Source organism: Populus alba, chromosome 3 (assembly GCF_005239225.2).
Source record: "Populus alba chromosome 3, ASM523922v2, whole genome shotgun sequence".
Lineage (NCBI taxonomy): Eukaryota > Viridiplantae > Streptophyta > Magnoliopsida > Malpighiales > Salicaceae > Populus > Populus alba.
In genome coordinates, this window is record NC_133286.1 from 15,765,736 (window position 1) to 15,782,515 (window position 16,780).

General features: G+C 35.8%; 1 protein-coding gene across 1 annotated transcript; it reads right to left on the reverse strand.

The window, feature by feature from the left end:
• Positions 1–366: 366 nt before the first annotated feature.
• Positions 367–2,726, reverse strand: LOC118028456 (cytochrome P450 86A22). Its single transcript, XM_035032032.2, has one exon. It carries the CDS (start codon positions 2,306–2,308, stop codon positions 683–685), a length of 1,626 nt encoding a protein of 541 aa, XP_034887923.1. The 5' UTR covers positions 2,309–2,726; the 3' UTR covers positions 367–682.
• Between the last annotated feature and the right edge of the window lie 14,054 nt (positions 2,727–16,780).

The window sequence follows — 16,780 nt, forward strand, 5'->3', positions numbered from 1 at the left end:
GTACATCAGGTTTCCTAGTAGCCCTTAATAAATTATTAGGTGGCGACTCCCACGAACAAATTCAAAGCAAACGCTACAACGAGAAAAATCGCCAGCCGATGCCGTGCGCCAGGATTTTTTTTTTTTGGGTGCGACAATGGTGATTTAACTTAATAAAATTATTTGTGGTTGTTTCGAATTAATTTTCAAAAGAAATGCTTGGAGTTACTCGAAATCAAATGTTATCCAAATTCAGAACAAGGAATTAATAAGAGGAGACTAGACGGATCCCTAATTTCTCAGGATCATTAATTTGCTCTTTTTTCTCTCTTTTTATTTTCATAAAATGAGTTAAATATATCATACGTACCAAGTACAAAGACTATGTAACCACAACTTCATTTTATTTATATAAATTAATATATATCATACGTACCAAGTACAAAGACTCGTGTATTTGCCTAGTTAATTGGCAGCTTATATTACATACAGAGTAACTATATATATATAAAACACAAACTCATGATCACTCCGTCGACCCGGCCCATACTAGTAGTAGTACATGCATGTAAGAAACTAGAAAACCTGACAGATATACCAGCGATGATTTCCCAGGACAAACACTCTAAAGTGTCCACGCGGCAAAAATCTGCTGGCCTTTGTAAATCAGTGGTAACATGTATTCACCAATAATTATATTCCTTTAAGAAACAGGAGTGGTCGATTCAATCCCGCAAGCATGATTGCTATTTGTAAGAGCATTTTTGCGTACCCTTTCCAATATAGGCCCCAGGTCCCTTGGGTGCACGTTAACCATCAGACCATACTTCATAAACAATGTCAGTGACATTTTTTGCTCAACACGGTGGCCCGGCACCACTGAGATCCGGTGGCGCAACAACAAAGCTGCCGCGATTGACTTCATTTGCAAATAAGCCAAATCCTTGCCTAAACAAATCCTTGGACCTGCATTAAACGCGACAAACCTATAAGAATCCGGCACCTCGATTTTCTTGCCATCCAAGGACAACCATCTTTCCGGCTTGAATTCTAGGCAATCATCACCCCAGATAAATTCCATCCGACCAATTGCATATATTGAATAGGTTATGGATGATCCTGCCGGAACAAAAGCTCCACTGGGCAAAACATCATCGGCAACTACATGCTTCGAGTCTTGTGGCACAGATGGGTAAAGCCTTAAGGTCTCAGATAATGCTGCCCTGAGGTAGGTCAGTCGGTCAACTTCTTCAAACACTAATGGCTCCTCCAACCACTTGCGCGTATCATTGCCACGTGTCTCCATCAAAACGGCGCAAATTTCAATGAGGATTTTCTCTTCCACTTTTGGATTCTGACTCACAAGCCAGAAGAACCAGCTCAGCGCCGTTGATGACGTGTCACGTCCAGCTAGGATAAAATTCAATGCCACGTGTTGAAGAAACTTGTCCGAGTAGGATTCCTTCTTCTTCATAAACCTAGACAACAAGTCGTCATGTGGGTTCTCATTGCCACCTTTCTGCTGATTAACCAATTCGAGCTTTCGTGTATTGATGATGTCAGACAAGTATGCATCTATGTGCTCAAGGCTTTGGGTCAAGCTCATTTCCATACCAAGCCGAAGACTTTTCCTCAACTTCCACACTATTTCTGGCAAAATGAAGCGCTGCAATGTGGCTTCCGTGGCTGTGTCGAAAGACACTGCAAAGCCATTCTCAGGAAATTCCAGTGACAGTGTTTGTGGATCCTTGCCAAAAGCCAATCCACAAATGTTATCAAAAGTGAGTCTAAGTAGCATGTCTTGAAGATCGACCGGCTTGGCCTGTTGTTGAGCCGACTCGAGTATAGGGCAAAAGCGGTGCTTGATGGCTCGGCTCACCCACCTTGCCATGGCTTGGCGTAGTGTCCGGGTGGTAAATTCAAGCGCGGCCGTCTTACGCTGGAACAACCACGTTTCACCATCTGAGTTGAAGATGCCATCACCAAGCAAATCATGGAACACGGACTGCCAATTGGGTCCTTTTGGGTAATTATCAAACCTGGCTTTCAAGATGTGCTCTAGGTTCTTGGGGTCGCACGTGACTGTCACGAGGCTTTGCTTCCGGGCTACTAAGGGAATCGCAACCACGCATGTCTGGTACGTGCCGCCACACTTGCGGAGGTTGTCTGCGATCCAATCATGCATGCGACTAGAGTGCCATATGAGACCAGGAAGGCTGCCCAATAGAGGCCATACACGTGGACCCTTCATTGACCGCGAGATGAAACTCAGCCAAATCAAGTAAGTCACCACTGCTGTTAGAATCATCAAGGCCGTCGATATATCCATGCCCCAAGACTCAAACAGCTTGAATATATAATAAGACCAAAATCAAACTAGTACGTCACCCAAAAAAAAGAAGCGAAAATGTGGAGTCTGGTGGGGTGCAGCTCTCAAGCTTGGACCAGTAAATTTGAAGCTAAGAATGGAAAACGGGCAAAAAGAAACAAAACCCAGATCAGATATGGAAAAAACAAAAGAAAAGGTTTGTTTCTTGAATCGATCTTTTTTTCAAGAAGTACGTACTCTCAAGAATGGAAGGTACGTAGGGCATGAAGGTATGTGATGCACGGAGGAGGGCAAGGAAACATAGAGTTTATGGAGGAAGGAGAAGGGGAATTAGAAGAAATGAGAGGAAGAAGGAGAGATGTGTGAGTGATGAAAAGGAAAGTGAAATTTTATATAGTGATCAAGAGTGGTTGGAGAAATCAACAGAGAAGCAATAAATAATGCCAGAATATGTTGTTGAATTTCAAATCATTTATCGTCTACCATTCTCTCTCACTAGACCTCATTGGTTCACTATGATATATAAATTATAAATCCGGCCATTAATTGCCAACAGAAGTCGTTGAAGAGTTTTACAAGGCAAAACCACTACCCCTGCTTTCAAAACAAAAAACGACCAACAATCTATATATGGTCATTGATAAGAGCTCTAGAAGAAAGATTTTGATTTTTTTATAGTTTTATGTTGGAGTCTTGAGATCATTAAAATTTACCTGGTTATTAATTATAAAGTACATGAAAATTAATTGAAATAAATACAAATTAACTCAAATAACCTACATAAATTAAAAAAACCCAGATAATATTTAAGACCTCACAAGTTTATTAACCAAAAAAAAAAAAAAACATCCCATGCCATGCACGTTAACACAAATCATGACTAGTCAATATCCTTTTCTTTACTTTAACCTGAAAGGACATTGTTGGATCAAATTTTCAGACTTTAAGATTAAGTTTTTTTTCTTAAGTTCAAAAACAAGTATAAAGAAGGAGAAGATATTTATTCAATATTGAAAATCAATAGTAAGATCTATTTGGAGGACAATAATACGTGATAAAGGGAGGTAGACGGAGGCTGCTTTTATGGCATCCCATGACTTTTGATTGTATAAATCGATACTTCTCCATGTGACTGGTTTAATCGACCGGCTAACATTTAATTCCTGCAAACCCGTTTCAACGGTGTCATTTTATTGCCGAAAACGACTGGTCATTTTTTTTAATCAAAGATGTGTAATGGTGTGCTTGGTAATAAAAAATAGTTTTTCTTTTCCTTTTTCAGTTTTTATTTTCTTAATAAGATTTGAAAAACGTATTCATTTGTTGAAAAAAAAAAAACTGTTTTTTTTTTTCACTGAGAAAATAAGAATTGCATGAAAACTACAGGTATTTTTTATATATATAAAATCAAAAACCATAATTTTTAATAGCCATTCTAATATTTTATATTTGTGACAATCTAATTGTAAAGTATTACTTTTATTTTATTAAAATTAAAAATGAAGGAAAGAATGTCCTTGTGGATGTATTGAAATTTATGATGCTCATAATAAGCCTTACACTGCACTGTAATTGTAAAATGAATCACACTTTTCCATTCAATAACTTGTAATCTTTATACAGTCCTAAGAGCTTAATTGCAGGAATTCAAATGTTTGTAACTGACTAATATTGATTACAGGAATTCAAATGTGTAACTAACTAATATTGATTGCAGGAATTCAAATGTGTAACTGACTAATATTTACATACATAATTAATAGCAATATCTTCAGGAATAACCGACTGATTCTGCAGTTATGAAGAGCACACAATCTGGCATTTCTTCTGGTGACAGCTACGCATCAGTATCCTTGATACGCCCCCGCAAGAACGGGCTACCATCAGATAGACCGATCTTGTTACGTAAGAATTCTGTTCGTTGCCTAGAAAGGGGCTTGGTGAGCAGATCAGCTAGTTGATCAGAGGTGTGGACATGATGAACAACAAGAACATTCTTCGCAACCAAATCACGGACAAAGTGAAGGTCAATCTGTATATGTTTCATCCTAGAATGCTGAACAGGATTAAAACTCAGTTGTGTTGCACCCAAATTGTCACATAACAAGAGTGGTGGTTGAGAAAGAGTGAACTGCAGTTCTTGAAGCAAGGATAACAGCCACACGGATTCAGCTGCAGCCATTGCCAAAGCTCGATACTCTGCTTCAGTTGACGATCGGGCAATGGCACGCTGCTTTTTAGAACTCCAGGAAATGGGTGTGTTGCCAAGAAATAATAGATAGGCTGACGTTGATTTTCTGTCGTCCAAACTACCAGCCCAGTCTGCATCAGAAAAATAAGTCAGTGTTGTCTTAGATTTGTTGCTAATAGTAACACCATGAAAGATGGTGTTCTTCAAGTAGCGCAGCAATCTTTTTGTGGCCGTCCAGTGAGTCTGTGTGGGTTGATGCATAAATTGGGATAATTTGTTGACCGCAAAGCTGATATCAGGTCTTGTGAGAGACAGGTATTGCAAGGCTCCAATGACTTTACAGTATTCTGTAGAATCAGCAGAAGAAGAACCATCATGCAGTTGTAGAGGAGTCAATGTTGAGAGAGGAGTAGTAACATCCCTTGCACCTTCCATACTGGTTTTGGCAAGTAAATCACGGATGTATTTATGCTGACTCAGAAATAACCCAGCTGCAGTAGGGATAACCTCAACACCAAGAAAAAAATGCAGTGATCCCAAGTCCTTGATAGAAAATTTTGTTCCAAGATGATCAATAATACTTGCAACAAAAACTGAATCACTGCCTGTGATAATTAAATCATCAACATATACCAAACAGTAGGCAAGAGTGGCACCAACATGATACACAAACAAAGAGGAATCAGATTTAGAATTGATAAAACCGAACTCTGTTAATGCATTTTTAAGAGCAGAATACCAAGCACGAGGTGCTTGTTTCAGACCATAAATGGCCTTAGTAAGACTGCAAACATAGTCAGGATAGTCTGGATTTCGGAAACCTGGCGGTTGCTGCATATACACTCTGTCAGTGAGATGCCCATGAAGAAACGCATTATTAACATCTAACTGTTTCAAAGACCAACCCTGCATCACAGCAATAGCCAATACAGTTCGAATGGTGACCGATTTAACAACAAGACTAAAGGTCTCCTTATAATCCACTCCGGGTCGTTGATTGAACCCTTTAGCCACTAACCGGGCTTTAAACCGATCAACTGACCCATCAGCATGCCTTTTAACTCTATACACCCACTTACAACCAACAGTATTACAATCGGGCGGAGGGGGAACCAATTGCCAGGTATTGTGACGCATTAAGTGAGTCAATTCTGAGGACATGGCTTCACGCCATCTAGAGTCAGCTAATGCCTGAGTAACACTTGATGGTTCTAATGAGGATGGAAGTGGATGTTTGGTAACAAGAAAGGATTTTTTGGGTTTATAGATGTCATTCATTGACCGGGTGACCATGCGATGAACTCGAGACTCAGTGGTAACAGGATTTGGAAGACTAATTTCAGACATACTAGGAGCATGCAATTCAATTGAGGAATCTGAATTTAAAGGCAGGGGAGGAGGCGAAGTACTTACCTGGTGAGAAGACGGTGCAGAGGGTGATCCATGCTCAGATACTGGTAGGTTAGCAGTACCCACATCCGGAGACTCACTGAGATCAGTAAAGGAAAGTTTTGGCAACGAGATCTGGACTGATGAGTTGTGTCCAGTAGATGAAGCAGGAGTGGAACGGCGATGATCATCTTGATGGAAAGGAAAAGACCCCTCATGAAAAATGACGTGGCGCGAGGTGATCATTTTTTTAGTGGAAATATCAAAACATAAGTATGCATTTTGGGAAAGACTGTAACCCATGAATGAACACGGTTTTGATTTTGGCTCAAGTTTATGCTGATTGTATGGTCGAGTTAACGGGTAATAGAGACATCCAAATTGTTTGAGTTTGAGATAATTAGGCTTTTGATTGAATGATTTTTCAAACGGAGATTGATTATTCAAGGAAGCAGTAGGCATTCGATTAATGAGATAGACAGCAATTTGAAATGCATAAGGCCAATAAAAAAGCGGCATGTGGGCATCAGTGAGTAAAGTCAGACCAGTTTCAACAAGATGACGATGTCGCCGTTCAGACATACCATTTTGTTGAGGAGTGTGGGGAGCAGTGGTGTAGTGACCAATTCCATGAACAGAAAGATAAGTTTTTAGTGCAATGTATTCCCCACCATTATCAGAATAAAGACTTTTAATTTTGGTGTTGAATCGATTTTCCACAAGATTACGAAATTGTGGAAAAATGGTCTGAACATTTGATTTATGAGTCATGGGATAAATCCAAATATATTTGGTATAATGGTCAACAAAAATAACATAATATTTTGAGCCATTAATCCCAATATCGTGAGATGGTCCCCAAACATCTGTATAAATCAATTCAAGTGGAGAATTGCTAGTAAATCCATGAGTGCTGAAAATCTGACGATGGGCTTTATTTTGAGAACATGAAGTGCATAATGAGGAATGACCATTTTTATTGGTAGGTAAAGAAAAAGCATGAATAAGATGATTAACTAATTTGGACGATGGATGACCAAACTGTTTATGCCATCCATCGGGTGTGGTACGTTCATGAACATAGGCAACAATATTTTTCTTGGAAAGTGGTAGATACTCCGGAAATGGGTACACGCCATCTTCACAAGCGCCTTTGAGCATAATCGCCCCCGTGATCCGATCCTTCACCAAAAAATAAGTAGGATGAAATTCAATGGAAACATTGTTATGCTTGGTGAAATTATGAACAGAAATAAGATTTTTATGAATGGTGGGAACACAAAGAGTGTCACGTAAATGAAAAGTATGATTGGACGATTTAAGAGACAAGGACCCAACATGAGACACAGGCAAACCTGTTCCATCACCAATTACCACCTCATCAGTACCATCATATTCAGAGTTAATCATCAGATTAGACAGATCCGTAGTCATATTGTGAGATGCTGCGGAATCAACAAGCCACTTGTGATTTTTTTGTTGAGAAGAGGCGGCATAATTTGCAGTGAAATCAGAATTGGACATTTTTGGGCATTGTTTGGCAGTATGACCCATTTGATCACACCATTGGCATTTCGGTTTGAATCTTTTGTGACCCGAATGAAATGAATTATTTCGGTGAGACCCACTTTGGTCACGAGGAGGACGAGAATTAGCTGGGGGATGCCATTTAGGGTGTCTGAAATTAGGCGAAAATTGAGAGGACTGAGGACTCCACCGATTTGAGTAATTAGCAGTGGGTACAAACGAGGGAGCAGATTGATGATCAAGACGCCGAAGATAGCTTTCATGACTAACAAGAAGATCATGTATTTCTTCAAACTTCAGAGAAGTCTCACGGGCACGAATAGAAGATGCAATTTCTCTGAATTCAATACCCAATCCATTGAGTATGTATAAAGTTAAATCATCATCTGAGATCGGATGATCAATAACTGCTAGTTCATCAGCAATTACTTTGATGCCGTGCAGGAACTCAGTAATAGTGTGAGACCCACGAGTGCTCAAGGTTAAATCTTCTTTGAGCTGCATCACACGAGTTCTAGATTTGCCCGCATATAAACGGGCAAGTGCTGTCCAAGCTTCATAGGAGGTTTTATAGGCAGTAAGAAGAGGAGTAATGGTGGTGGAGGTGGAGGCAAGGATGACGTGTAAGATGAGTTTGTCTTGACGAATCCAGTGGGAATTCGCAGCTTTGGATGCAGTGAAATTCAGAGCATCAATGGCAGGACATTGGTGTATACCCGTGACAAAATCAATAAGGTCATAGCCAATGAGTAAGGCTTCAAATTGAGCCCTCCACTGCGGAAAGGTGGAGGGGATGAGTTTTTCATTGATTGTTGTGGCTGCATTGATTGTGATGATGGGTGAGGTTGGTGATTCGGTGGATGATGAAGGGTGAGTGGTCATGTTGCAGGAAGCAGATAAAGAAGGTAAGAAGGATGAATACTCGTTAGAGTGTTTTAAGCTCTGATACCATAATAAGCCTTACACTGCACTGTAATTGTAAAATGAATCACACTTTTCCATTCAATAACTTGTAATCTTTATACAGTCCTAAGAGCTTAATTGCAGGAATTCAAATGTTTGTAACTGACTAATATTGATTACAGGAATTCAAATGTGTAAGTGACTAATATTTACATACATAATTAATAGCAATATCTTCAGGAATAACCGACTGATTCTGCAGTTATGAAGAGCACACAATCTGGCATTTCTTCTGGTGACAGCTACGCATCAGTATCCTTGATAGCTCATGTTGTTATGATATTAATCAATGACTAATTCATTAATTTTCTTATCCTATGACAAATTAATAATTTAATAATCAAAGATAGACTACATAATTAGCATGAGTACAAATGCATCAACCAAATATTTACATTAATTGATTAAATTAAAATAACTAATTATTTTGCTCCATAATAAAACTATTGCATTTGTCGGTAATTATAATAAATATTCAGGAACTTGTAAATTAAATTGATTTTTTACAGCATAACTAACTAACTAATTAACATTAATATAGATTAATATTAAAAGTCTGACATAAATCACACAAAACACAATAAAATACCATCACTTTTCAACTCCCTGTATCCTAGTTTAAACCAATGCAAATAACACCTACACATACATTTTACCCTCGATTAATATATATTGGAAAGGAGCTCAAAAAAAATTTGTAAACAAAGCTGCAATGTTTACACCCTTTAGGTCTTCCACGATTTCTGTCGCTGGAAAACACCTAAAACTAGCGAAACAAGTATTAAAATCCATAACAATAGCAATGAAAAAGCACTTCTAGGCATTTGACATCTTAAGTTATTTTAATATATAATTTATATTATTTTTTAGTATATTTTTTTAAATAAAAACCATATTATCTTGAGTTATTAATTAATTTTAATTAGAAAAGAGACCAAGAATGATTAAATTTAAACTCATAATCTTTTAGTTAATAAAACTTTGATATAAAGAAATCAATTAAATCTAAAATTTTAAATTATTAAATAATATTTTAATGTATAAGTTATATTATTTTTTAATAGAAATAACAAGAGGAATACGCGTGTACTATGTTGTGAGTTGATTTTTAGAGAAGATAGAGCAGGCTTCGGCCATGAATTTAAAAATTAATGCCAACCGTCTCTCTCCCATCTGTAATATATGTTGATAAATTTGGAATCCCAATAACTTACACAGCAGTATCAACAGCAAAGTGTGATTGGCACAAATAGCTGGTTTAAATTCATAAGCTATTAGAATTTTTAATATATGTTGGTTATTTACTTGCAAGAGCATACGTGCGGTCGATAATATATTAAAACTAAGTACCAACCAATTTATTTTTTTTTTTTTGTCAAGCAATCGCACAATAAAAACTTGTGATATTAAGAAGAAAGAGCCATCAAGTCTACATTCATATTCTAGGTTTTATGAGTATGGATAAATGACACAAGATTGTGTTAATATTTATATTATATACATGTAATAAAAAAGGGTGGCAAGGCCACCACACAACGTCGAAGTTTCCATGCATAAATATTGTATAAAGGCGAGGCCGGTCCCAGCAAAGGACCGATGAAGTACCAGCGTTTCTGGTACCATCGACTTATGATAGCAGCACTGGTTTTTAGGGGGATGATCCTTGAACACATTTACAGGCTCCCAATCGATCAAAGAGAGCAAATTAAATGGAAGCTATGGCTGGCTATATTGATTGTGTTCTTCTTTTCCTGGAAGTTGCTCATTTTTGCAGAAACAGAGGATCGAGGTAATTCAGTTCTAATTAACTGAGAAATGGTGGGAGCCTGGACGTTCATTGAATTGCTAATACAGTGAATGGATTCTAGCTGGTACTTGTTTGTGGCCCTAATCACATTTCTATGAACTAACTAGGTGTGTTGAATGTACATTATGGTGCAGGCACTCAGCTAAGCGGACCCGTTAATCCCTGCCCGTCGTCATGTATGCCTTGTTGTGGAATATTAATGAACCGTCAACCCATAATTTTGGCTATTCCAAGGTTCTTAATTATTTTTCTTTCTTCCCAGCTGTCTATGATCCATTAAATCCATTTACTTTGTTCAATAGGTGGATGGGAGAGAGCCTTCACTTCAAGTCAGAAAAATGCAGGAATCTAATCCTTATCATCTTGGTTCCTGTAGTCATTTGCTACTGTCATGTTATTTTCCTAATATATGTAATAGAAGAGTTAATAATACCTAGTAGATACATAAAACCCGATTAGGTTTGGTGATCGAGTTTCGAGTTTAGATATCAAAAACTTATACTTTTCAGGTATGGATAATAATTTTGAATTCAAATCTAGATACAAATATAGTGTTCAACCCAATCCATAGATATTCTTTGTCATCCTTGTAAACAATACGAAAATATAACAAAATGATGGTGTGAAAAAAAAAAAGATAAAAAAAAAAAAAAGAGATAAACATGGATTTTATAATGATTCATCATCACTAACTGCCTATTCCACTCCCTAAGCAATAAACTTATGCATTGGAACAAGTTCTTTTACCGGTTTAATTTAGAACTTAACCTCTTGCAACAATCATTTTACACCAAGTTCAAGAACAAACTCACCTGGCCTTTTTTCACATGCTCAAGACCAAAACCTACCAATCTTTTCGTGGAATAGAGATTGAAACCTAATCGATCTCTTTGTGAGCTCAAAGTTGAGACTTCTGTGATCTTTTGCACATGGTTGTAGTGCTACCTGCACTTTAGCAATAAGATTTACTAAAAAATAATGAACACAAATACACCCACAAGAATGGATTACAAATTAAGGAATAAGCTCTAAGTTTTCTTTTTTCTTTTAATTTCATCCTTAAGTATTTTATTGACTTTTCATTGATCGTTATAATTTATTTTCGTTTACTTTTAATAAAGTTATCACAATTTTAAATAAATCTCATAGTATTTGATTGATGCTAAATTTTATAAGTGTTTATTTTTATTATTATATAATTAAATAAAAAAAGTTTTTTAAAATAAAAATTTAAAACCCAATGAATTCCAGGATACAGGTCGTGGGTTTTGCAAGTTAAGCCTCAAAGCCTAAGGTTAATTTAATATGTTGTTGTCTCAACATTAAAAAAAATATCTTCTTGATTTTTTAAATATATTTTTTAAAATCAAACCACGCTTTTACCTGGTATCCAAAATGTCTTTGAACCCATCAAATTAACCAGGTCACCTAGACTCAACTTCCTTGCAAGTTAATTTAAACTCAAGTTAAGTAAGAAATTGGGTCGAAAGGTTTCAGGGTTGATTCATGGGGTGAAGTTTAATAACAATGTCAAATATATTTTTTTCTTGTTAATTCTACCTTCCAATTTTTTTTCAACTGATCTTTTTATTAGTTTTTGAAATTAATTTTATCCTTTAAAAATTGGTTGATTTTGAATAAATATTCATAATTTATTTTGAATTGTTTTCTATGAGATTATCTCAATTTCAAACAAATATTCTGACATTTAGTTGATGTTTAATTATGCAAATATATATTTTTGTTATCATATTATTAAGTAGAAAATAAAAGTTGTTAAACTTATTGGAGTCCATGATTCAGATCACGAGTTTTTCAGCTTAAATCGTAAAGTTCAGATTGTCTAATATGTCACCATCATAATATTAAAAAAAAAATTATCTTAAAAAAATTAAGCTATATTTTTTATGATTATTCAAATTATTTTTGAACTTATCAAATTAATTAAATTATATCAATATAACTCTTTTATAATATAATTTAATTTAAAACTCAAGATGATATTTTAAAGTTAAAACTCGGGCTCAGAACAGAGGTAGCCACAGTGAGTTTGTATTGTCGAAATAAAAAAGGATAAGAAACTAGAAAGCATCCCGAGCTCTGTCATTAACTGGACCAGTTAGACCTGACATAATCAGATTCGGGACCATGCACGGATGAGAGTGCGTTGACATCACGGCCAGTTGGGCCTGCGGGTGGGTTGTGTAATCAATTACAGCAACCTATTTACATTCTAGAGTTTGACTTTTCCACACATTCTGATATATCTTGTTAGCTGTCTTATCTTTCGACTAAAATAAATCTGTTCCCACTCCCATCTTTCTATTCCTGCTCTCTCACTGCAAATGCAGTGACGAGGTTTTTTTCTTATTATTTTATTTTCAAAATACTACTTTCCCCCAAAAAGAAATAGTGAGAAAATTAGGAAAGCAGCATTTACTATTTTTTTTCTTTTATGAAAATAACATATTTACTGAATTGCGTCGTTGAAAACAATTATATCATGTTGTTTCCAATAGCACAATAGACATAACCCATTGAAATATATATTTTTTAGTTTAATTTAAAATCTTAAATATTACCTAGGCTTGTATACTTAAAAATATGGTTGTGATTGCTTTTTAAAATATTTTTCACTCAAAAATGCATCATAATAATATTTTTTTTATTTTTTAAAAAATTATTTTTTACATAAGTATATTAAAATGATTTGAAAACACCAAAAAATATTAATTTAAAATAAATAAAAAAATTTAATTTTTTTTAAAATACTTTTTAAAATACAAAAATAAACAGGATTGACTCAGTAGAAATCCATTTAAATATTAATATAATTACATGACTTTTATAGGTTAACTAATAATTATAATAATTATCAATCAGTTGTAGTCAAATTAAGATTCAACGGATGAATAAGACTTTGATAATAAAATGACATTAATAAATAATTTGTTCTGATAACTAAAGACTTTGAAAAAAAAAATCTAATAGAGAACTAAAAATCATTAACATGTGAAAAAATAATTTTTTTTATAAAAGGTAAGGATGGGATTTGAATTTATATTTATCTAATATATCATTAATTTTAATGACATAACTAAAAATTAAGAAAAAAAATTTATATTTTTTTTTAGAAAATTAAGTTGAGCTGATAGAGCAAGATAGTGTTGTTTCTAACAACCGTGCAAAACCCATTTAGTATAGTGTTTTGACAGAAATTACTGCATTAAAAAGAAAAGAGAGAGAACTTTCTAACCAATCAGACAACTCCGACGAGTGCATTCCATGCATGGAATCTGAACACATAGTCGAGAATGGCTCGGCACACTTCTTAAAATATGTTTTATAGTAATGATTGTTTTTTCAAATAATTTTTCATGTTAAAATACATGTTAATAATATTTTTTATTTTTTAAAAATTATTTTTAACATCAGCATATCAAAACGATCCAAAACATATAAACCATATTAAATTTCAACAAAAAAAAAATTGAATTTTATGTTCCCAAACGCACTCTTAATCAACCCTTTACAAGTGTTAAGCCAATAGCAGTGTAACTGGGCCGGGCACGAGGAGCCTGTTTGCACACAGTTAGAGGTTTCCAGCAACTGTGCTAACCCATGCCAGGACGAGCCAAGCTTTCTTCTCCTCGTTAGGAGATACTGCAATGGCAGAAGCTGCAACCTTTGCTCCAAGAAAAAAACTAACATTGAGCCTGCATGTTTGAAGCTTTGATCGATCGATGTTATACTCTTGGTGTTAAAAGAAAACAAGTACACATTGCTTTCAAACATTTTCTTCGATTTTTTTCTTCAAAATTCGAGTTGCCTGGGGGGTAAAGAAAACCAGAAATATCGTCTTCACTCCAAAGTCTTGTAAATGGTAACAGGCTTATTTATTTTCCTTTTGAAGCAAGAGACCTGCAGCCAAATTTTCTTAACCATGTTTCAATGGATGATATCTCCTTGAAAGAGTGCATGTTCAAGTTGATTATCTCAATGAATCAGAAATGTTTTAAGGCTGCTCCCTTCTTGAAACCCATTGAACAGGATTTTTCACCCCCACCAAACCCTCTCCTCCAACAACAAAATAAAAAAAAAATAATAATAACAAGCAAGTTTTGTATAAAATGGTTGCTGGCATCTAACCACTAGTTCTAAAACAAGTACCAGATGGAGACCTCAAATGTCTACCATAAGTGATATTAACTGGGAATTACTATTGCGCTTCTATGATGAATTCGGGGAGAAAGACGATTGACCACGAGAGAAAAAACACAGGTCAATGACAAGAAACAAATAAATTCTAAATTACCAGCACAGTGAAATGAAACAAGAAAAGAAAAGGAAAAAAAAAAGGAGAAAAGAAAAGAAAAATCAGGGCATCAACTTACCAGTGGGTACATTTGAAGCAACATCTGAGAGAAGAAGAATTAAAAAGGCCAGCACAGCAATCCCACGAGCATGATTGATTCATGCATGAGGCTCCAATAAGTTCCAGAGACTGCAAGGCATTCTTATTCTATTGAAGCCATGTTCAAGCCCATTAGAAAAGCAACCAGCATTCCAACAGTAACAAGGTAAACACACATCTTCCATGGCGATCTCTTCCATCTTTCCAGCAGGTCTTTCCTTTCCATGTTGCGGCCCAGACTCTATACCAGTCATCATTTCCGTAGTCCCTTGTACCCCATCCCTTGCAAACCTTTACTCCATTTCCTCTACTATTTGAGAAAACATATCATCAGTTGCCTCCTCTTCTGCAACGACTAATTTCTACAGTTCGATTAACCACTGGAATCTCTGCACATATCTAATTCACTCAATCTGTTGTTAAGAGTATTGGAATGACCTCCATCCCTATTTATATCAATGAACTCAGGGAGTTTATAGATTCTGATGGACAGCTGAATCTTCCTCAGCAATCATTTCATCCAAAGCATCCTCCTCCTGAACATCAGAGAACAACCTCCAAAACATGCATATAAGAATTAAAGCATTCACAAAGTAAACAGTCTTATGAGGTGAGGACAATTCAGTTTCTTATCAGTCTTTTGAGAATCTTGATGCGGTCCCAAAAATATTTCCTATCATAAAAAGAAGTGAGAGAGGTACTACTGAGACATTATTTGACAAAGTAAACAGTGTAGGACTTGTGTGTGCAGGTCGGTTTTAGATATTTGGACATTTTATAAACTCAAAGTATCTCGAAATAGTATGCTAAACAGTAAAGTTGACATAATCTCCAGTTCAGAAATACTGCCTTAAAGGCTCTACATACCTGATCCTTGCATGAGCAATCTTCATCCATGTAACATCACCAACACAAATCGATAGTCTGTATTCAAGCAACAGCTCCAGGAAAATAGAGTGCATCACCATAACAGGGTTGTATCATGCGCCTGCTTTTTTATTCATAGATCTATCTATTCATTTATGATTTCATAATAACATCACGCTTATTCACTGATTATCATCCTCCCAGTTTTCCAGATGAGCTTGGCTTATTAAGCTTCCAACTTCTTAACAGGGAGTCTTAAAGCTGCTGCAGGTTCCCACTGAGCTATGTCTTTGGAGCAATTTGACAATAAAATGTATATATGTAAGCTCGCAATTAGCCTGTCAACCTAATTGAGCACTGGGCTCCTGTCTTGCTCCATTGAAACTCAAAATGTAACAAAATGATTTTGAAAGCAAAATGATGATTCATCGAAGCACAAGCTGATGACCCAGTGACTTGACCAAAGGAAAACCAGAATGGTGCCATGCAAACCTGCGAGACTTTCTGTTTCTCAACAGATCTGCTACCGTTCAAATTTAAAATTTAAAGCATTGAAAACACCATATCATACTATGAAGTAATAGAAGGTAACCACAATTAAGATCCATTAATCAACTCAAGAACAGAGCAAGGTGACCAAAAATTAATTCATCTTTCCACAGAATGAAAACATCGAATCAACATTTAACTTAATCCACACTTGAAACAAAGCAAAGTCGTGTGTTGTATGACAACCTAGTTCTTTTTTCAGGTAGAACCTATTCCTGAGAAATGGTACAAGCTAGTCATGAAATAATAAGGATTAATTCAATAGTTTAGCATCATCCCAACTATAGCTCATGTGCCAATTTTGATGTACTCAGCCTCTCAAATGGTGTGCCTAGAGTTTCTGCAAACATGCTACCCTTCACTTTCCCTAGAAACGCATCAAAGAATCTTCAATAAGTAGTTGTGAAACATGCATTAAGAAGTACTACCATAATAGTAAAGTGACTAGGAATCCAAAGCCAATCTGTGGTACTTTAACCAACAAAGTCTCAACATCAAAACTCCTCAAGAAAGATCGAGGAAATACTTTCTACATGTTGAGAACTCCAAACAGAAATGAGAGATACACGAAGAAGGGGAAAAAAAATCAAATTATTGATTTATAAAGCCATATAGACATAGAAAGGTGGACATATTTAGCTATAGAATTATAAGGTGTACAGCCAGAAAAAATTCCTCCAAGGCGATGCTGCTCCATGAAAATGAAACAATGCTAGGTATTGCAATTTTAAATTGATCATTGATGAAATCCTAATGTCAACTTTG

Excerpts from the sequence above, each read along its gene's own strand:
- LOC118028456 (XM_035032032.2), bottom strand. The coding sequence starts at position 2,308 with ATGGATATATCGACGGCCTTGATGATTCTAACAGCAGTGGTGACTTAC.